The sequence below is a fragment of the Equus caballus genome, chromosome 22 (assembly GCF_041296265.1).
Source record: "Equus caballus isolate H_3958 breed thoroughbred chromosome 22, TB-T2T, whole genome shotgun sequence".
Classification (NCBI taxonomy): domain Eukaryota; kingdom Metazoa; phylum Chordata; class Mammalia; order Perissodactyla; family Equidae; genus Equus; species Equus caballus.
The window spans coordinates 45,705,469-45,728,394 of NC_091705.1; the positions used below are offsets into that span (position 1 = coordinate 45,705,469).

The 22,926-nt window shown below is 45.2% G+C and overlaps 1 protein-coding gene across 17 annotated transcripts in view; it reads right to left on the reverse strand.

Annotated features, from left to right (window-relative positions):
• Positions 1 to 1,229: 1,229 nt before the first annotated feature.
• Positions 1,230 to 22,926, reverse strand: part of LOC100056167 (serine/threonine-protein phosphatase 4 regulatory subunit 1) — a 78,212-nt gene continuing 56,515 nt past the window's right edge. For 14 of the 17 annotated variants that reach the window (XM_023626801.2, XM_023626799.2, XM_023626804.2 and 11 more), the window contains 14 exons: positions 21,293 to 21,400; positions 20,409 to 20,474; positions 18,166 to 18,324; positions 17,147 to 17,331; positions 15,611 to 16,071; positions 13,363 to 13,556; positions 10,589 to 10,684; positions 9,553 to 9,738; positions 9,141 to 9,302; positions 8,143 to 8,243; positions 5,920 to 6,040; positions 5,015 to 5,149; positions 2,577 to 2,718; positions 1,230 to 1,755 (listed from right to left, as the gene is read on the reverse strand). In XM_023626801.2, coding sequence (XP_023482569.2) covers positions 1,598 to 1,755; positions 2,577 to 2,718; positions 5,015 to 5,149; positions 5,920 to 6,040; positions 8,143 to 8,243; positions 9,141 to 9,302; positions 9,553 to 9,738; positions 10,589 to 10,684; positions 13,363 to 13,556; positions 15,611 to 16,071; positions 17,147 to 17,331; positions 18,166 to 18,324; positions 20,409 to 20,474; positions 21,293 to 21,400 — 2,274 coding nt within the window. In that variant the 3' untranslated portion in view covers positions 1,230 to 1,597. Of the gene's footprint in view, positions 1,756 to 2,576; positions 2,784 to 5,014; positions 5,150 to 5,919; positions 6,041 to 8,142; positions 8,244 to 9,140; positions 9,303 to 9,552; positions 9,739 to 10,588; positions 10,685 to 13,362; positions 13,557 to 15,610; positions 16,072 to 17,146; positions 17,332 to 18,165; positions 18,325 to 20,408; positions 20,475 to 21,292; positions 21,401 to 22,926 lie in introns of all 17 variants that reach the window. The other 3 variants (XR_011430841.1, XR_011430843.1, XR_011430842.1) reach the window with 1 other exon arrangement.

The window sequence follows — 22,926 nt, forward strand, 5'->3', positions numbered from 1 at the left end:
ATCTCAATCTCTAAGCAATAAAAAAATTAAAAATTCTTTGCCCCTGAAGCAAAACACTATCTCCGTCTTCGCACTTCAGGCAGGTCTGGGACACGAGAGGGGTTGGGTTTTTCTTAATAAGTAGCTTCCAACCTATTAACTCACTCTTTGCCAGAGTTGCCAAAAGGAGACCCTGGGTTACAATGTGAAATTCTCCCACGTGTGCCTTATTTTCTTTGGCACGTATAGATTCCTTCCTTTCTTTTTAAAGAATCAGCTCAGTGGAATTTGAAGGAGGGGGAGAACATCCTATATACCAGGAAATTCAATATATAGCTCCAGAAATTTAGTTTTCTAAAAAAAGGAAGAAAGATAGAAAAGACAGATGAGGCAAAGATCCAAGGGGAGAATGGAAGGAGCGGCGCGCCCTCTGCAGCTGGCTCTTGGGCCCCAGATGGGCTGCTCCTTCCTTCCCTTTGCCTTTGAGGAGATAAAAACAGAAACGAGAATAACATGTGTATACATGTACGCAGAATCTAAGCAAATGTTTCTGGAACCTTGAATTATTAATTAATGAAAAACCTGTTTAAATCCTAGAATTTCTTTCTCTTAGTCTAAATTTTAAAAGCATGAAATCTAAATTCTCTGCACTTAAGTTGAAGAGTATCATAATTTAACCCCCCAAATCACTGGTATTTTCGGGCAAGTATATGGACTGATCAAAACTATGGTTTCTAATTGTTTGTTGAGATTCTAAAGCTTTAGGTATAAAGCCAATATGCAAGCATTTCAATGACCAGTGCTCCTCTCGAGTTCTTAACCACATAGTAACATATCCGCATAAGAATGCAGACGCTCCCTGCTGTCTGCCTCTATCAAAGGCCACATCTTTATGGATACAATTGGAGCAACCAGGGGAGGGATGAGTGCCCTAGGAAAAGTTCCAAGTACAGTTTGTAACAAAAGTATAATATTAGAAAGCTTGCTATAAATCATTCAGTAGTAGACTTCTTTATCACATTTTTCAAAAGTAAACAAATTGGGCTATATTTGCAGCAACTCAAAAGTGGGGCATAAATTTAAATGATGTATTTGTCCTGTTCACTGATAGGAGGCTAATATTACATTAATATATTTCCTTCCTGTCAAGAGTTATTTATATATGTACAGTATTTCAGTTAAAAATAAAATATAAGACCATAAACTATATTTTATCAGAAAGCATAAGGGAAGCCAAATATGCAAGTCTATTAAAGAGTGAAAGCTGCTATAAACGACTTTATTTCTGGGGGAGGTGGCTTTAAATGACAGCCTGTAACAGAGAGACAAACAGCTCGCAGGCCGTCTTTCGCTATGGAGGCCCCCCAACCAGTGAGCCACCTGGTTCTTCCACCTTTTCGCAGACTTCCTGATCAGGTAGGTAGGGGGTCATAACCAGAGCCCATCCCAGGTGCAGTCCTGTCACCGCAGGTGGGAAGGGGGCGTTCAAGCGCTTGGTATAAAGTTCCAGAACTCCTTCCTCCCACGGCAGGCGTCACTCAGTCAGTTCCCCTTCCAGGCACAGTAAGCAGTGTGTGCCAAGCATGAACCGGCCAGGCCGTAAGTGCTTGCAGAGTGCTCAGTGCTGCTTTTCCAGCACAGTGATGTCCATAAGATTCCGCCGCTGTGGTTCCAGGGTGGCAAAAAAGGAAACATCTTGGTCCCGGTCTGACTGCAAAGCTAAGACAGTCTCTTCAACAACTTCAAGATGAGGGTTTCCAGCATTTCTAAAATACGCTAAAGAGAGAAAACATGAGTTTGAATCACATGTGCCATGAACTGTGTTCTAAAACATACGCTAGCTTTTGGTTTTTTCCAACCACATCTCAGGACAATAAATCATTTGTCACAGAATAAGCATGTATGTAAGCCCTTGAAAATGATAAAATTGCTTTAATCAAAGAGTACTTCTAAATTTTAAAGATGGACTCCCAAGAATAGGTATGCATATTTTAAAAATTATAACTAAAGAACTTTTAATATTATCTTTTCTTCCCTCCCATACAAAAGAATTGGCAATGTGTGGAACACAGGAGGGGGAGCAGGTTGCTGGTGGGGCGGGGGGGGGGGGGGGGGGGGGCCGGGGGATGGGAGGGAAGTGGCAAGATAGGCATAGGCAGGGCCGGGTGTGTAGTGTAGACACGAGCCGCTCAGGGATACGATCTTGCATTGAGCCCCATTCAGGTGTAAAATAACTGACTAGGTTGGGCTATAAATTTTTCTTACTGATTACAAAATAATACCATTAAAACCTAAATGTAGTTAAGGCTTAAATTTGCTAACTTTCATAATCTCTATGTCATAACTCAAAATTTACAAAAGTTTCCCTCATTTCTAGAAGATTATGTAATAGTTTCCATTTTAGCATACATTTATTAAATGTAAAAACAGAACGACCCTTATTTCCTTAGTCATTTTATAAATATGTTTGAAAGTATCGATTTGTGTGATAAATCTGAAGTAAGCTATCATACGCTTTGCCACGATTTCCTAAAGAGAAAGCCCGGTGCTGCCCGGTGAGGGTTACAGTGGGTCAGGTCAGAAGACGGTCCTCTCACCCTTCTCCAGCAGTGTCTGCCTCAGCGCTTTGGCCAGCAGCACCCTGACGTTTGGAACAGGATCCGAGGCGAGGCTCAACAGGCTGGGGAGCAAGTGTTCCACAAACTGCTCCACGGGGACGCACCCCTCACTCACCACCCCCTGGAGGAGGAAAGGCACAGCCGAAGAAGTGGTGTTTTCAACAGGGAGCGATCAGCATGCTTCTTCTGAAAATGGACACTTCAGTAGTTCCAAAGAAGTAATTTCGGGATCTGTTGGTCTGAGGGGGCGGTGTGTGTGTGTCTGAATTTTAAAATCTCAACTGCTAAATTTGGTTAGAAACACAATTAACGTTTTCTAATTGCTCACCAAGCACTGGTTACAAGGAGTATGCTATTTGGTGGAGAAAGCAAAGGCTTTTGAGTCAGCCAGGTCTGGGTTCAAACCCTCACTCGGTCCCTCACTAGCTCCATGGCCTTGGGTAAGTGGCATCACCTTTCTCAGCTGCCGTTTCCTCATCTGCACAGCGGAGAAGCATGGCAGGCCACTTCTGCAGAGAGTCAAACGTGGCACCACCAGGAAGGGTTAAGAACCCTCACCAGAACTCAGCTCTGAGGGCAGGGACCGCGCATGGAAGGGAGGGCCAGCTCCTGGAGTCCGGTGTCGCGCCAGCCGCCTGTGGTCACCTGGTAACACTGCCGCAGTGCTAACCACCTGCATCGCACACTGCCTCTCTGCTCCCCGAGCCCCACGCGCACTCGCATGACACTCTCCCAGCCGCCCATGCGAATCAGAAATAAGGACTCTGTCCAGTGGGGCGGGGACACCCACTGGCCTCATGACCAACAAGCAGCGGCAGGGCGCAGATTCCAAGCCAGGGGTGAGGACCCTAAAGCCTGTCGACCTTCCCACTACAAGGCACCAACAGCAGCTGGTAGCGCCCAGGTGCAGGCAGTGCGCTGGTGGCTCAGCCTCAGGACCATCAGGAGGCGGCCGACTGCTGCCCCACTCGCGGAAGGCGAGCCGCAGCACGGGGGAGCACTCTGCCCGCCGCCCGAGGGAGCAGCAGACTGGCTTCACAGCAGCGGTGTGGACTCACGTCGCCCCCTGCCTTCCAGCGTCTCATCTCTCCCTCGAGCTGCGCTGGAATGATAATCCCTGTGACCCTTAGGCAGGACTCTTGGCTGAGCACCTTCCCTTTTGTTTGTGTTATTGTGAGTCTCCTAAATCTTTAACAATTAGTGAAAGCAAAAAGGAAAACTGATTTTTCTTGAGTAAAATTAGTTGGAGGCTCTTCCTTTTGTTTCATCATGGATTTTCTAGCCCTCAGATAAAGAATTAAAAAATAAAAGCAAGACTATCTCATTTATCCTTTCTCCACAAAATGGTCCGAGCATTGACTTCTTCCTTACAAGGTGGCAGGCCCGTAGTTTGTGAATTTGGCACTTTCTCTGCCACCCACTGCACTTCTCAAAGTGGATGGCCAGAGTACCCCTGTGGTGCCTCTCCAGCCCAACAGAGGGCCCTGGTGAGTCCTTCAGTGGGGGTGGTTATGAGGGAGAGAAAAGGGTTTGGGGCCTGGGGTCAAGTGGAATCCAGCCACACCTTTACTGTACTACTGAGAAAGCTGAGTGATGGGTTCATGGAGATTCATTATACTAGTCCCTCTACCTTTGTATGTGCTTGAAAATGTGCAGGAGGAAAAGTTAAAACTTTTGAAATAACACTTTAACAGAAAAAAATCATGGTTTTACATTTCCTGTGTGATCTTGAACAAGTTACTTAACCTCTCTGGGCTTCAATTGCTTCATCTAAAAAAACTGATCTAAAAGTATACAGGTGTACCATGCTCAATGCACGGCAGATCTTATTATTGAGGATTAGATGGGTGATGAGATGCCTGGCACACAGAGGCATTCGAGAAATGGCAGCCATCATGCCTACCCCCGGCCAAACATCAACTGCACCCTCATCTCCATGACGCGAGGTAGAGAGGGCAACATGAGGAGCTGGGCAGGCTGACGTGAACTTGCCCTGAAAGAGGGGAGCAGTCTCCGCCCTAACCTCCTGCTCTGCTCTTCAGTCCCCCTTCTCTCCAAGGCAGCTGGCTAAGGGGAGGGGTAGTGAGGAGCACAGCCCTGGGCTGGACGGGACAGGAGCAGGGCTCTGGGCCTGGCCCTCGCCTCGCCAGGTGGAAGGTGCTGGGAGAGCAGAAGCGTGTCCACTCTCTGTCCCCAGCATCTAGAGTCGGCCTGGCACACAGCAGGCACTCAATCAGTATCCCTAGAACGAACATGTGTACGGGTCGGGTAACTGTGGGCGAGTCACTTTGCCTGACTGAGTTGTCACAATCTCCTGTGAGATGAGGGGTCCAGTCGACTGATCCCCAAGTCACGGGCTGGCATTCCAGGCTGGTGCACCCGACCAACAGAGGGCAGACCCCCCAGGCGGTGCTAACCTGACAAATGAAAGCGAAAGCTTGCCTTCCGACCCACTTAGAACAGTGCCGGAATCTTACGACGAGTTCCTGGATGAAATTTAACCCCAAGACGTTTTCTCTGTTTGAATAGAACTTCTGCAGAATTGCCACAACCTGTGAAAAACATCAGAAGAGCACATTTAAAATGGTGCATCTGTTTGAATTCCCAATATTGCTCTACACGGAAACTAGACATTTTTGTGCACCCTTCCACTTTTAAAATGAATTTATAAGCAGAGGAGAAAGTAATTTTTCTTACAGTAATCATTAGAACACAGAGGAGAAAAGATGTTTAAGTTTGCGGCAACACACGCACACACAAAACCCTGCGTAACGAAATTGAAAAGGGTCTGGCATCAGAGAAATACATGACTAATCTTCAGATTCCAAATGTTAGAAGAGTCCCCTCACAGAGTAACTAAATCACTCCCTTTCAGAACATGTCATTTTAATAACATTTTAACACCAGCAGAGTCCCTTAGTAAATCAATATTTTCAAATGAACTTTTTTCCTCTGCATTCAGCTGGTGTAAGCCCACACGAAACACGATCAGCTTCTCTCTGCCAGTTTGTGCTCACGAACTACCTCTCTACGAAACCATGCTGTAGAGTAAACCCAATCTGTGCTTAAAAGAAACCCTAAGCCACTGTTTACAGGGTTTCATATATAAAATGATTTACCCACAATTTCTATCACTGAAGCATACTGATTAACAAAAAAGCTATTTTACATATTGATAAAATTATAATACAGTTCCTAACTTAAAAGCTGGTTTCATAGGTAAACTGACAAATTAAGCCCAGAAAAAATGAAGGAGTTAAAAATGGAAGAAACATAAATATTCCTATTTCCAAAAATCACAGAGAACGCCCTGATTCCTTACTAGTTTGAAGGAGATCCAGCGAACTTCAGAGACTTTATCTGCACACAACTTTAAGGCAATATGCATTAAATAATCATGAACGTCGTTGGGATTATAGAGTTCCAAAATCAGTATCAGCTGTCTGAAATTTAAAAAAAAGAAATTGTTTTTTGGGGGCAAAAACCATCTTATTAGTTTCTCTTTACTTTCATCTTACAGATATAAACAGCCAGCCTGGGATATCAACGCAATGCAGCAAAGCTTTCGTCAGTGAAATGCCAAAAGCAGAAAGCTGGGTGAAACGGCCACGCAAAGAAAAGTGAAAAAAAATCCTCCATTCTTCATCTCATACACACAAACAAATCAAACAAAAAGGGAATAAATTAAACTTTGTAAAACAGAGGCTGAGATATTTATGAATAAGGATTATCTATTTCAATTTTAGGTTATCAGTTCGAAAGCACATAAAACTTTAAAAATCAGATAACACAAAAATAGCCAGAACACTGAAGTTCCCAAAGATCGAGAGATCAAGGGCAGACTCAAATGAGGCTTCACTGCCCCCGCGGCTTCACGGCCCCCGCGGCGCTCCTGAAGCTGCACGGGAAACTTTCGGCTTCTGCCGGCGGCTCACGCGCAGGGCACGAGCCTCTCACCAGCCAGCGAGCTCCGCGTGGGGAGAACCAGAGCATCAGCTCCTCACTCCAGGGGGAAAATTCATAAGGTGGCCGTTGGCAAAACCGACCACCAAAGCTTTCACTATTTTCTAAATGGGGATGGGGAGAAGGGGATGAAAATAAATGGCATTATTTCCACACTGGCAACGAAAGGAAATGAAAAAGAGATTGGAAGGAAGTTAGAACCAGGAGCCAGAAGTGCCGGTGAATACTTTCATATCAAAATGCACTGTTTTCAGAAAAATGATACCAATATCATGGGCACAGGAGCACAGAATTCATATCAGGGGCTTTGGCTTCAATAACCACAGCAGAGATGGAAGATAGCCAGCACTCGGAGATAACGCTGTCGGGCGATGCCAGCCCGCCTGGCCCCAGCTCCGTCCCCCTATCCTCCGCCGCCCGGCCCGACCTGTCCCCGCCCCATCCCCCTCCCTGTTCTGGTCTCCGGCCCCCTCCCCATTCCGTCCCCGCCCCACCCCCCTCCCCATTCCGTCCCCGCCCCACCCCCCTCCCCATTCCGTCCCCGCCCCATCCCCCCGGCCCCATCCCCGCCGGGAAGCCAGTCCACCTCGCCGAGTTCCTGCACACTGCCGCTAGAGGGCGCGATGCTTTCATGGAAAACGTGGGTCTGTTTTTCTGTTCTCAGGATATTCGCTGGGAACATGGCATAATGACTAAAGCCTCAATCTCTCAAATTAAGCATAATGATTAAAGATCACAGCAAAGAGAAAATCTTTTAGTTTGCCCCTGGCATCGGCCAAATCATATCCCGAATAGCTGCAAAAGCTTGATGGATTTCCACAGGGAAGACAATTATCTGAGAGATTTCTAGTTGAGGGGAAGAAAAATGAAAACTAAAGATACGGAAATAAATCTTGACAAGGTGAAAACTAAAACGCAAACCACCACCACCACAAACATCCGCTCGGCACTGCGGAGAGCACACCGTGCGCCTCGGCAGGACTATTTAAGGTGACGCTTGCCCTCTTTGGAATCACTAAAACCTGTCACCTCCCTTCCCCGGCACAAGATGGAATCAAATGCTCCTTCACACACAAAATGATGTACAGACACGAGCCACCTGGGGGGACGTTTCTATTGAATCATCGTCTCATCTGGGTTAGACCTTTTCATATCTCGCACTGTAGCATAATTTTCTTTAGAAGCTGAAGTGCATAAACCACGCTGTGCCCTCCAGAGAGGGCTATGCTCAGAATGTTCAAGAAAGCTTCGGCAAAAACTGCTCCGATTAATAGGAAAATATTGAAGAGCGGTGATTCATCTTTTATTTGGTTCGAATAAATTGCCTTATAGAACAGCAGAACACTTCTAATTCCAAAGTGACTCTAGTCCTGTCTTCTCTGAAAATGGATGTCTCCCGGGAGACTGTGGTATTTGAAACTCAGAGCCTTGGGATTCAGTTTATCCCTTAATAAAAGCATAATCTCTTTATCCAGAAGAACACTATTATTACTGCTTGTTTAGAAATCAATTATAAGGTAGGAAAATTAAGAATTATTCCATCTAATTTGCCTCCTCATACCCCCAAACAGATTTTACTTACTCTGCTAGTTCATATCGAAACCTCCAGTTTCTGCTGTTATCGGTCACTATAAATTCTTGAAGCTGATAAAGATATTCTCTCCTCTTGTCTTCATGAAGCAACTATTTTTTAAAAATGTATATATAAATAAAAATATATAATCCCTCCAAATGACCTCAAATATACTGTTACTTACTTCAGATTACACATTTGTCATGGGCGAGAACTGCATTCCCTAAGGCCCCTGCTCCATCCCCCAGCGCGGCTCTGAGTCAAGGCTGCTGCTACAGACGTCAAATGTACCCCCAAATGCTTCCCACCTTTCCTCCCGGTTAGTGCATGGGCCTGTGTATTTCCAAATGCCCCCTAGCTCTTTCTTCTCTCATAATTTCCTGCCTAAAAACCCCGCATATGTGTGTGTTCAGAAGATAAAGCCACTGCTGCTTCCAGGGGGTCGGCACTGCTTGTGTGCGCCTGTACCACGAGACAAGACTCGCAAATGGTCATCAGGCACCAAAGTCCACCAAGGGCAGCTCTTGGTCGTGTGGATGTGAGCAATTAGTTTCTCTAGGTCATTTTTAAATTCCTGTTTTTATACCCATCATTCCTTTAGGGAAAAAAGAAAAAAGGCAAGAAGAGAAGCAGCAACATCTTGCAGAAAAAGCCCTTCATGCAGAACTGAGATGGGACCTCAGCTGGCTCTTCCCCTGGGTGACCCTGGGCACAGCATGCACTGCCCGGGGGCCAGGGCTCCTTCTTGCTCACAGAGCGGGCGAGGCTATACATCTACCATCCTCCATAGAATCAGAACTCAAAGGGACAGGAAGATTAGGAGGAAAGATATAAAAATATTTACCCATCACTGAAAGAACATTCACTTTAAGATTTTGGACGGCATGTTTCAATAAGGAACCCTAGACACCTGCATTTTTTTCCAGTGATACTTTACATATTCAGGATTTAAAAAAATTGCTTTGAAGAGGGGAGGTTTGTTTTTTCTTTTTAATTGTTCTTCCTACCTTTAGAAAATCATACAGGTGTTTAAGAACTCCTATTCGTACTTCATCCAGGTCCTTTAAAAAGCCATTGAAGATGGGCACCAAGTCAGCGGCCGTTAATTGATCCCCAAGAATCACAGCCAGCTCATGAATAGAGAAGGCCAGGGTGCGACGTACCTTCCACTGGTGCACAGCAGACACACACAGCACAAAACACAGGCATAATTCAATGTTATCAACAGCGCAAGTGGCATTTCTAGAGCAAAACTGATACTGCCAGGTGCTGGCCACTTAAAGCTTTATTTCTTCAGAGACCAGTAAATACGCCTTGCAGCCACATAAAATACAGGTCAGTGAGCCTTGCTGCAGCCTCCCCTCCCCTCCTAGACGACCCATGCTATATCCGTGCGTGCCTCTGAAAAGGGTGCTTTACCTGCACGTCGGAAGCCAGTGTTTCATACGTATCTTTCAGGCAGTGCCAATTTTGCCTGCCCAGGGTGAGCGCCACTCCCGGGAGACTGTAGGCACAGTGCTTGGCTATGTCAGTGTCAACAGTCTGTGCTCGAGCTGGGTCGGTCATCGACACGTACTGATCTAGCAGGGGCTGAGGGATTATATCCTGGGAAATGGGAGAGAAAGGAAACCATCATGCTTGCACGATTGCAGAATACTCATCAGAAACAAGGAATTTGGAATTAGGAGGTGAAAACAGCAAAGCAGAGATTTGAGAGGAAGAGGAGGCCTTCCTAAAGGCAACGGCTCTGGATTGGCGAGCTGCTTCTTCTGCAAGGAGTCAGTTTCAACTTGCACTGAAGTGGAGGCAATGCCCTCGCTCGTCTTTTCTAAAGGCCCCAACATTTGCTACGGTAGAGAGCAGCCTACACATCAGGGCTTGGTCAGGCTGGTGCACACGGCTGGAGAGGAGGAACTCTCTTCTCTTCTCTTCTAACTGCCCCCAACACCTCGGGCCCAGGCCCTACACTGGGATCATTACTCCTTTTTCCAGCTGATGGATAAGACTCCATCCCCTTACCTTTGTCCCTGTAAGGGCAATGGGACACAACAATTAAAAACATTTAAGAGAACTGACATAGCACAAGAAGCAAATCCACAAGACAGAACAAAGCAAAACATGGTTCAAAAAGAAGATGTCAAAAACTTTTCAGACAAAAAAAAGCTAAATGACTTGTATAAACAGACACTAAATATTAATGTATATAGATGTCAATTTTTTCTCATATTTGACTTGCTTTATTAAAATCCTATTCTAGACTGTTCAGAAGACTTTAAACACTACCTTAGAAGTTACTTTTTTTAGGTTAGAAAGGAAAGATTACCAACAAAGACCATGAACTAAGACACGTCATTCTTATTAACGGAAGAAAAGTATCTGGTTCTCGTGGCCATTCTTAAATGTAACTGCCAGAAAAGGTAAAGTTTTGAGTTGCTTTTCTTTTCAAGGAACAAACCTGGAATTTAGATTTATTCTTCTCCAGTGGGGTGGGCTCATGCCTCTGTCCAGGCTCCGAACGGTCACGGGTTCCCTCAGAGGGTTCGCCTGGCTCCTGCAGGGTTGATCAGACATGTTACCAACTTACCCAAAAGGAGGAAGCTGTCCCACCGTTCCCCCTTCAAAGACTCCTCCTTCAATGCTAGAAATGCCTGATGCAAACCGAGAGCAGAGTGCCCCTTGAAGTGGAGGCTCTCTCCCCAGATGATAAAAAATACATTTGCATAGTCATCTAAGATATTGTATAGGTCAGTCCTTTTAATTGCCAAGGCAAATAGATTTTACACATTTTAAGACTGCTTGAGGCACTTAGAAAAGACAGGCGAACGTTGGTGAGTACCAACAACCTGAGTCTGCATTTACCATTCTTGAAGCCCCAGAGTCCCCAGTGGGGTTAACCAATGCCCTTAAGTAATATCCACATGGTTAAGGCATAGAACACTCCAGAAGGCAGGGGGAGGTTCATCAGAAATGGGGAAGCAAGCACTTCCAGCATTTCTTGGGAACTGGAGATTGTAGCAGCGCTGGGCGTCAGACAGAGGGTGGAGAAGGAGAGGAAGGCCCACTGAATCTGAGTGAAAAGACGTGGCTGATAAAGGAGTCTTTACTCAGAAAACCGCTGTCGATTTTCAGAGGTACAAACACTTCTAATGTTTGCTGATGAACCTTTCTGTTAGGGGAACAATTAAAATGAGCAACAACATTCACTGTGACACATCAGTCTCTGATCACTGATTCGCACTCACTGAGATGGACCCGACCTTCTCCTTTACCCACAACAAGGATTCCCCACGTGCACTTGAAATGTCACACTGTCTCCCAGCTTAATGGATTCTGACAAATCAGCTCAATATATGATCCAGGAAAGTCATTAATACACCAATAGACACTTCGTTTGCTCTGAGGCACGCTACCAGAACCTTCAGTTCCCGAGGTTTTCACTGAAATGTAGTGCTTAGTTTAACAGAGGACATGATAAAACAGACATATTTTGGTATGATAACCTAAGACCTCAATTTCTCCAACTTAACAAATTCACATATATTAATAAGTAATAAATCATTATTCTTCTTTCAGGAATTAATTTTATTCCAAAGTCTTCAGTGCAACTGTTACGTACAGCACTGACTCCAGGATCCAAGTTAAGGTTTAACTAAACCACCACAAGTCAAGGCAACCCACAAGGTATCGTGAGGTCACGGCCCCAGAAACCACCTGGCAGTCAAGACAGACAAGTGGGAAGAAACTGGCCCCCATTTCAGGACTGCACTGGCACACTACGGTGAGAGAGTGGAGGCACAGAAGGAGCTGGGTGACCAGCCCCCGGCCTCAGCTCCACCTCCTGCCGTCTTGTTTGAGAGAACAGTCTTCACTGTTTAAGCTTTTGATCCTTTTTTGTCTTTTTCCTTCATTTGCAACTGGAAGCAGCCTGACTGACCCCACTGGAATCAAGAGTCAGGCTGCAGATTCGAGAGCTGCAGTATCCTACCGTCAGCCAGAGGCCTGCCACACAAGCTCTTTAACATCCTTCACTTAAAAGAGCCAACTCGGAGGAATCTGTTCTTTTTTTTTTCTTTTCACTTCTGTTTATGACAAAGAAGCTCGAATAATATCACATCTCCCACCAAGGAAAATGTGGCCACACCTTTCTAGTGAACACAAGTGATTTTCACACTCCAGTTAACAAGGGTAACAACACAAATTTTCTTGCCTAGTTTTCTAAACAAACCAACAAAATAGGATATCACCTCATTTCTTACTAATAAGAGGTAACCTTCACAAACTCTTAAACATTTTGTATTCAGGCTTTTTAGTTCTGTCTCTTGTTTTGTTTTATTGGAGCAGGCCTGGGGGTAAGGGAGGTGATAAGTTAGTTTAATTGCTAAAATCAAAGTGTAAAATATGTGAATGAAGAAACAATTGGCATTCTGACCCTGGAAACCACAAGTTTACAGAGATTATCCATCGTGGTGCATGAAAATGAGAAGGTGCCAACACGCCCATGACTTCATGACCACGGACCTGTCCCGAACTTCAATTCTCCAGTCTCACCCCTGCCTGGGAAGGGCCCCAGCCCAAGCGGTCCAAGTGCAAGTTTAGTAGGAATGAGGAAGGCATCAGAGCCTCCAGCCACAGCAAGCTAGAAAGCTTCTGGAGAGACTCAAAGTAAGAAACAACCCACAGGATTCCGCCTCACCCCCGAGGCAGAGCCCCAGTCTCACGGGGGCTGGTTCCAGACTACAGGAGAAAAGCTGGTGGGCTGCTGGCTTTTCAAAGTCTCTCCTGTGAGGAACAGCATGCCGGCACCACCACCTGAGCAACCACGTGCTAAAAGAGCACCTAAGGGACGAGGGCTGACGTGACGAGCAGTCTCTGAGGCCTCTGCCAACTTTCAATTCCGGGAGCTGCAGGAATTCACCTTCCGCCATCATGAAAAGATGTATACGATGGCTAGCAGTGGCGCAGAGCATTTCATCACACGGTTAAAGAAGCAGCTCCTGTGTCTCTGGAGCAGAGGGGAGGTCCTTGGTTTCCCCACCCTTGTTTTTATGGAGGAGAATCAGGGTTATCAATCACCTGATTGATTGGTTGTCTAGTTATCCAAAACATGACCTTAAGAATAAAATTAAATTTGCCATTTATCATCTCTGCCAGGATATATTAATAAAAGAAAATGCAGCTTTGTGATTTCTGTCACATCCTCAGTGGCTGAGAGAGAGGGCTAATACTTACTGTGCTTTGTAATATCCTGGCCACGGAGAGCTCATTCTGCGATGATGAAGCTGACAGAGCCATCTGATTGTCAGAGGCAGGGCTGGGATCAGAAAGGGACACTCCATTTAGACCTTCCGTCGGCTTGCGCTCAGGCTCATTCACAGAGTCAAGCTGTGCGGCTCTCAGTGCAGCTGATAATACCTGAACTTGAGCTGCAGGAAGACAAGTTTCAAGAATTTTAATCACTTTATTTGGTTGGCAGGGATTACTTCAGAGGAGTGTGCCCAACAAGACCGTCTACGTGTGGGTGCGCTGCCCAGTGCCCACCTTTCACACACCCGTCCCTGCGGCAGCTGTGCTCCAGAGGCCCAGAACCAGCTCTCAGTGAGCTGGGGAGATTTATGGCCATTAACTTGAACTATTCCAACTAAAAGCCAGCCGTGCACAGAGCATCAAATCCGAACTCAAAAAGCCTCAATTAGGGAAATCAGAGTTTGACTCCGTCATCTTTCACAGGAAGACAACACAATGTTACTGAATGCTGATGTCTGGGAGGTCCACCAACTTGGTGAGGGAGGTCCTGCTCCCCTATTTATAAAGTATGATGGCTGCCTTCTTTACCACACACACGCACGCACGCGTGCACAGATACCAATCCATCTACGTAGAAGCAGATGAGTAAAGATCTCGCTTACCAAGCCCCAAGGGCTACTCATTTGTTCAGTCCAGAGCATGACTGTCTGAGACCCTCCTAAAAGAATGATGACATATTTCACATACCTTTCTGTAAAAAAAAACTGCTATTTCCACATCCCCAACCTACACACACACACACACACACACTTCTTCCATCCTGTTTTCTACTAGTTAAACTCAATAGACTCCAAGATTCATTAAAATGTTTAGAGCTTATAGCTGGCTCCCCACTCTGCCCAAGGCAAGGTCTCACCTCCTCAGTGCAGCACACCAGGCCCATCCCAATGGCCCAAGTGACATTTCCAGCCAGTCAGTTCAAAATACCCAATGGGTCGTTTATTTCTGAATCTTTTGGGAGCACGGATCCCTCTGAGCTCTGATGAAAGCTGCGGGTCCTTTCTTACAAAGAAATTAAGTATGCATATACATGCAAGGTTTTACAAACAATGATTTCAGGGAACTGAAAGAACCCTCTGAAACCCATCCCTTCACTTCTCCAGATGGTGGACTCCCAGCCACCCTTTAAAGCTCATGTCAAATATCACCTGTTCTGCAAGGTCTTCTCCCAGACATTTCCTCTGTCCCCAGGAATGACCGGCTTCCTGCCCTGTGCTTCCACATCACAGCATGCCCACTCCTGTCCCAGCCCTTGCCACACCCTTCAGCAGGTGGTTGTTTATATCACCCTTGCCATCAGAGCACCAGGGCCTCAGGTGCCGGTCGTTGCTGCCCCAGCACACAGCCCTGGTCCCAGCCTTGAGATCAATGCAGCTTTAGAAACGTGTTTTCCAAAAGCAGACCTTTGTCTATAGCTATTAGAAGCGAGATGTTACATGTGCTCATTCCTTCAGCAAACATGGACTTAATTTCCTTTATAAATTTAAAGACAAAGAATAATCACAGGGCTAACTGGATTTTCATATTTCCTTTCCTGAAACCTTCACTAATCTTTGCCCGGCAACAGCAGCAAGTGTTGTTTTTTCCAATTTCCCCAACTCAAGGAAGAATACAAATATAGCACTGTTTAGAAAAAGAAGAGGCGTGATAATGGATATGGATTGCAAGGCCCGGCTCCCAGATCAGACACTCAGTGGGAGCACTAGTCATAAAATGAAAAATACCCCAAAGAAGAAGTTGTACTTTTCCTTGCCATACAAAGACAAAAACCTTAAAGTTTAGCTAAGGATTGAGCTAATAGGCTCCAAAAGGAGCACCATCCTTAGCTGTTCATAACTAGAGAGGGCATATAACACGGGACATGATGTACAGTGTCCAAGGAGCTCATAAAATTGCCACCGCTACAGATGTGCCCGAGAACGATCTGCTTTGATATTGGCACTGACTTCAGGCTTGCACGATAGCAAAACAAGGAGTCAAACCCTTGCAGGAACCTCCATAGAGAGATCCCTGATGTTCTAGCTGTGGGGAGACTGAACGAGTCTCCCTTCTCAGTGTGTGCACACAGTAAACAAAGATAAGCACAGGCACATATGCAGCAATACACAGGCCCGTGCGACACACAGCCCAGAAATAGCCCGTTTTCTCTTAAATTTCAGTGGACAGCATTTACCTTGAACATCTGGATCATTCATCATATGCTCCTGCAAACTATCAAGGACTTTTTGAATCTCGTTCCTGGCCACACAACTGTTATGCACAGTCTCAGGTCCGCTGCAGCCTTCTTCCTGTGGCCCAGCCTCACTCAGAAGCAGCTCTAAGTCCTTGCTGATGTCAGGAAGAGGAGTTCGCCAATAAAGGAAATTATTGAATACATCCTCAGGACTCTTTGGGCAGGCCCAGGAACTCAGCCCAGCGTGGCTGTGGATGGGGAGGTCGTTAATAACAGGGAGCTTCGAGAAGGCACTGGCCTCTGGGGAAAGCCTGGTCAACTCAGCTCCAGCCAAGACAGAGTCTTCCATTGGGTTTTCCATCAGGCCATTAGAAAAGCTGTTGGCATGTGAGAGATTGCTAGTCTCTGCTGATGTGCCTTCCACGGGCAGATCCGGCTGTGGCTGCACCGGCTTTGTGGAACTAGGTTAAATTGAGGAAAGCAAACTTTTAGCACTGCGTGATAACAGACTGGAAGTAAGAGGAAAACATGAGATCCACACCTTCGCAAGCCAGTCTTCCTCTCTACCTGGCCACCTGACCTCCTGTGTCTCCCAGTGCCAGAAGACGACAACTTCACAAGAGAATAAGAGGTCCAGTCAGCCCCTTTACCCCACTGGGAGCATTATGTGCATTGAAAATGCCAAACAAAAGTTCAACCAATCCCTCCATTCAAGTGGTGAACTGACCCTGGCTTCTGCTGACACACCTTCAGGAGCAAGATTTCCTGCACTTACTGCTGGTTAGTACCTCCACCAGGGGGCAGGCATCAGAAAATAAAAGGTGTCGAAGTCGCTAAGTGCCAGCTATTTGAAAACCACTTGGAAAGTCTTGATAAGGAAGATGCTGCACACAGGCCTGACATATAGCAGGAACTCAATGAATTTGAATGGAGAAGGATGGAGAGGAGGACGCACCAATCTTCGAAAGGATTTATGTAAATTACCCACTCTCACGCTCCTGTATAATACTAACAATGGGCAGACGCTTATAAACTACCTCGGATGGTCTAGTTAGTATGAACCCATCATCCTCAGAGGAAAGATATGAAAAAAATCCAAGATCAATCACTAGAATTTACTAGAAAAACAGCCTACTAATGGTGGGTCAGGAATATCACCTTTAATGTGCGTGTAATATCCTATGGCACAAAACTACATTTGGGAGACTTCACATTTTCCCTGTAAATTATCCAAAGAATTTCATTAATCAAAAAGTAAGAGAAAATTTTCTTTATAGGCTTATTTAATCTCTACTCTCAATGAATATTTTATCTAAATTTAGGAGACACAGTAGCTTCATTATTTATAACCTAGTAGTCATGTTTCAACATCACTATTGCAATTACTTTTTCCTTCTTTACATAATTAAAGCTCTAATATTCCATCTTGCCCAGAAGGTCACTGTTACTAAACTGTAGACAAGATAATTGCTAGAATTTCAGGTGGACGCTTGAGGTGACGCAGGGATCCTGGTAATTGTCCTGGTCGGAGCTCACCAGGCTGAGGAAGTGCTACCGCCACTGTCTGCACTGGACGACCCCGAGGTGAAAGTGGAGTCCAAACCCTGAGCCAGCGGTCGGATGCTCAGGGTGCCGTCTTCTCGAATATAAAGGCCGGCTCTGGAGGGGTTTGCAAAAGTAGAAATGAAGGGGCCCAGGGACTGGAAGGCAGCCTGGCGCACCTGAAACCAGAGAGAACAGCCCAGTGAGTGTGACCTCAGCCAGGGCTGATCCCAGGCTGAACAGACGGCTCATCACAGACAATTCACTGTTCACCAAATTATGTCTAAGCAGATTTATTGCTTTCTAAGGCATTCCCTAAATTCCAAAGAAACGATTTTTCAACAGAAAATGAGGAAAAATTTAGCATCATCATGTAGTTTTTATTCTTCCAGAATATTAATTCCACATCAAATAATTCCAGACTTTATAAAGCATCTGAACAGACCCTGTTAATCATTACAGGCACGTTTATGAGAGTAACAGAAAAGGGAACAATTCACACTTACAGTTTTTCCATTCTCAACTCTCATTTCTGTGATAGTCACTACAAATGTTAAGGTGTGTGCCATTTTCTTTTTTTTAAAGATTGGCCCTGAGCTAACATCTGTTGCCAATCTTCTTTTCTTCTTCTTCTTCTTCTTCTCCCCAAAGCCCCCCAGTACATAGCTGTATACTCTAGTTGTAGGTTCTTCTGGCTTTGCTCTGTGGGACGCCACCTCAACATGGCTTGATGAGCAGTGCTAGGTCTGCGCCCAGGATCCGGACTGACAAAACCCTGGGCCACCGAAGTAGAGCACATGAACTTAACCACTCGGCCACAGGGCAGGCCCCCTACTTTCTTAATTTGCACCAAAGCAGCTTTTGAGATTTTAGGTGCCCTAATCCCCAGTGGGTCTAAATATGCTGACTAGTTTCTGAAAAGACAAAATACACAGTCACAAGTCCAGAAGCCAAGACAAGGCCAGAAAGCTTGCTGCGGCTGCAGGCCAGCGCTGCGAGCTGCCCGCACTTACCCACCGACAGGGGTCACTGATGAGTCTGATGAAGAGAGGCGAGAGCTTGGTTCTGCGGAGCTCGGGAGATGTGCTGTAGGACACTGCCATGAAGCACTCGGCACAGGCTTTCCGCATGCCCCAAACATTATCTGAACAGAGCTCAAAAAACTTGGGGATCTACCAAAGCAAACACAAGTGTTACTCAAATGTGGTTTCCCCGAGGGAGGGCAGCACCTGTTTTATGACGTAGTTAAGGCATATCCATAAATTGATGAGAAAGAAAAGGGAAACATAAACTAGTATAAAAGCAACCATTTGAAACAAACAGAAATTATGATAAGTAGAATAAAGAAACATTTCTTTTAACTCTTAATGCTAGTAAGCGACTTGGTTAAATTTAACAAGATAATAGAGAAAACCCCCCAAAAGGCAGAATGACTGATATTCGTAATGTGAATTGTGAAGAAAAACTGTGAATCACTTTGAAACTTAGTGGATATCCCAATTAGCTCACCCACCCAGGTATCACAGATACCAAAAAGGTAACTTTTTAAATTTAAAGTATTTTCTTTTATTCTTTTTAGACAAGATTAAAATCACCAACACAGTGTGGATAACCATGTGCTTCACGGTGTCGGGAAGGCGACTGCCGCTCAGCAGATGCCCCAAAATACTCGCTCCCCTTTCCTTCCTCTCAAGAGTAAGAAAACGCTGATGAGGCTGTGGACCTACAGGGCCTCTGACTAGGCTATTTTAGCGATAGGAGTCGAACTGTTAAAAACTAATAGTAAAGTAAGTAATGCCTGTGCACAGAAATGCACACTGTGTCCAGCGGCACACGACTATGAGCCTGGACACGGAGCTGCTGTGAATTCACCTGCAGGCTCCCTTCAGCAGGCCTCGGGCAGACCACAAGCGTGTCGTACTGTGAGCTCTCCGTTAAACCAGCTGTCACATCTTACTGGTTCCCTCATTAATACATGAGAGAACTATAAAATCTTTGACACAAGTTCATTTTATATCTGTATGAAGGTCATGATTACATCCTCTTTTAAAATTTATCCTTTAAAGATAATGCTTTGTTTGTAATATCCTAATGTAAAATAATCAGCCGAAAAGCTCCACGAATGGGAGTATATGATCAAGGAAAATACCCGCCTACAGAAAGGTTAACATGCTGGTCTCAGCTGTTCCTCATGCAGACACGTTACGCGGATGGTGTCGCTCCCTGTATATTCAAAGCGACAGCCCACTAAAAATACTTTTTGGTTCGAACTCTGTTGACATGGCTTATACTTTAAATAAAATTAAACAAGCTTTTGAACTTCAATTTCAAAATCAGTTCAAAGACTATACTTCCAACCATACAGCTAGCATATCCTGTCAGATAAAAGTGGCAAGTGCGTATTCAGCATAGTTCTCTATGTGCCAGGTCTGGGGCAGGCACTGGAGAAACAAGGATGAACACGATAGGGTAAAGGTCCCCTGTCAGCAAAACTATAATGAGGTGTGGGAAGGACAAACAAGCACTCTGAACAAATGATGTGGGAATGCTGAGAAGGGAGAAATTAATTCTTTCTGACACAGTGGGGAGGTGAGTCTAGACAAGGAAAGACCTGGACAGAGGCCTATGCACATGCAAGCTGGGTGTGAAGTGTCAGCAGGGTCCACCAGGTAGTCAGGAGCCTGGAAGGAGAGGGGCAGCAATGAGCAGAGGCGTGAAGAGGTGAAGGAGCAGAAAGCCTCAAGGGAGCTGAAAAGTCACCTGGCCACCTAGCTGTGCCTCAGAATCTCAAGGGAATTCATCAAAAATACAGACCCTCGGGCCCTCCCTCCTACCCATGATTCAGATGCACAGCCAAGGGGAGACCCGCCCAGGCCAGGCCGTGTGTGGTCTGAGGAAGGAGACTGGAAGTGGCGAGGCAGGGAGGTACTTGTGAAGGTGCCTGAAAGGCCAATAAGTCAAGAAGGGAGAAAGTGGCCTAGACAGTGAGAAGAGACTGGAGGAAGTGACCAGTGAGGAAGCAACAGCAGACGTCCAGAGGAAAGAGCACTGGGGCTGCTTCTGCTCCGTCCCACAGACCAGTGCCTAAAGCTTAGGAGAAACATTAGCTTCAGAAGTCAAGAACTTTGAAATTGATGAATGCAAAACTGAGCTGCCATTCCAAAGTAACAGACTCATAAATACAAAACTTTAGAACTGATTTTAAAAGCGCCCTAAGAAGTACATCAGCGATTACAATTGGCAAAACTACACATACCAAAAATTTCTCAGTGGCTTCTTGTCCAACGGCGTGACAAATATCACCAAAATTTGCAGCACATACCTTAAAAAGGCAAAAGGCATACCCATTATTCTCAGCTTTCTTTTTGTCTTAACGAATTGCGAAACTAACAAGCAGGAACTTCGAGAGCAATTACTCCTCTAGTCAGGCAGCTAACAAGCACTCACCGAGCCCTGCGCCCACACGGCACCACCCAGGTGCCTCTGATGCACTGGAAACAGAAGATTTACAATAGACTACCAAACTCTAGGTCTTTCTGGCTCCTAATTGATCTCAATACATAATGCATTTGTTAGCAATAGAGCAAAAGAGACCCTTAATATTCTCTGCATGGCAAATGAGACCTATCTTCTCGCCAATGCGTCATAAGGAGAGACGAAAAGGAAGACGGCCAGTTACAGGAGGAAGAGGGGGCTGTTCAGGAAGGGGTGATAATGGCCTTCAAAAGGAAGAATTTGACAACCAAGTGATAAGCAACTAAAAGGGAAGGGGGAAGGCGGGGTTGAAGCTGGAAGTTATAGCAAAGATAAGAGGGTTCTGGAGCAAATCACCCCAGATAATGAAAGACCTGCACGGCTGAGCAACAGCATCTAACAACCAGCCAGCAGGGCTGTAGCTCCTCCTCCAGTGCCTGAGCGCACCAGGTTCACTTGCACAGAACCTCACCTCCAGGTCCCCACACACGCCCTAATTGCAGGAAAGCTGGCAACACTCTGCTGGTGTTTTCCTTACACAGATTATGCCGGCCTCATTTTTCTTCCAGACTGTGTCTACTGAGGAAGTCCAGAAACTTTAAAGGAACCAATTTTGAGTTTTTTAACTTTTTTAACTTTTCACGTTTTGAAACTATATGTTCCCACCTTCCGAACTTGAAAGAGTTTCCCATCACCACACAATTCACAGAATCGAGGAAGCAGCAGGCGTTCAACTGTGCTCTTGCTCAGCACTGAAGCCAGTCTGCAGATTATCTACAAATAACCAGAAAATTAGAGTCACTTGAAATACCAAAGCATGTATCGCACCTATCGCTAACTGGATTCCAAAAGCTAATATTCAAAATATTGCCAACATTCCCAAGAAGTAAAAATAGAGAACACCTTATTCTGAGTTTTGTCAAGTTATCTCATCAATAGAAGGCCAAATATTTCTCAGGTTTTACTCAGATAAGGGTTTGTCTGTAGCTCAAGAGTTGCCATGTGCCAGGTCCCCACTATGTGCCCAACACATACATGAACAATTTATGCATATTAACTCATTTTACCTTCCCCAAACCCTATGGGCATGGGTATTATTTGTCCTCATTTTTCCAGAAGAAGAAACTAATGCTCAAAGAGGTTAAGTAATGCGACCAAAACCAAGTGGTGGTGCAAAGGGACATACAGTAATAGATGGACAAGGTATAAAAAATGACTTGTAGGCACTGGAGAGTGACCAAAGCTGGTGGAAATGAAAGGAGAGCAGATCCTCGAGAGAAGGGAACCTCAGTGGGTACACTGCTGCTGCTTTTTGCCCAGGGGCACTCCCACATTCTGCATGGCTAGGCAGGGTAGCTGGACCTCACGGAAAAGCTACAGTTTTACTAGCTTGAGAAGTCAGAGAAGAGAGACTGAGCTTGCAAGAGCAGTTGGAAAGTGAGGGCAGAAATCCTAAGAAGGAAGGAGGGAGCTAAAGAAGGGAGAGCCCCCAAATCTGTGATTAAACCCTACTCTAATCCTTGGCTGATCTTGGAACCATACATGCATGGGGAAAATGGTAAGATTCACAGAGAAAAGTAATAGCTTGAAGGGAAAAAACTGAGTGGTTTCAGCTATTGACTACTGCAGGGGAAAAAGAATCTGAACTGGTGGCTAAAACAAAGTCAACAGTCTTCAGAGGAAAATAACAGGATCCAGAGTTTCTACAATGTTTCACCAAGAAGATACAATAAATAATTTAAAAATTCATAGACATGAGAAGAAATAGGAAAACGTTACCCATATTCAAGAAAAATATCAGTCAGGAGAAATAAATCCACAGAAGATCCAGACGTTAGAATCAGCAGACTTTAAAAGGACTTTAACACAGGTATTACAAATATGCTCAAGGACTAAAAGGAAAATAGGGTCATAACAAATGAACAGATAGGAGATCTCATCAAAAAAATGGAAACTATAGAAAAGAACCAAGACTTCTGGTAATAAAGCAGCAGCTTCATTAGACTTACTCTCTTACAGATAACAATTACAGGATCTTTAAAAAAACAACCATTTGAGAGCACTGGAGAGCAACCAAAAGGCAGAAACTGGAGAGGAGGCTATCCTTAGAAGATGAACAGCAAGTGGAGAGATTTGCAAGTAAAGTCCAAAATCTGTGTATACAATTTGCTGAGATATTTGGCTGACTGCTAAACTACACATGGGTGGGGGAGATCTCAGGAGATCCAGCAGAAAAGCAGCAGCCAGAAACTAAACCACCTGAGCAGAGATGTTAGCTGCTGCTCACCACAAAGGAGACA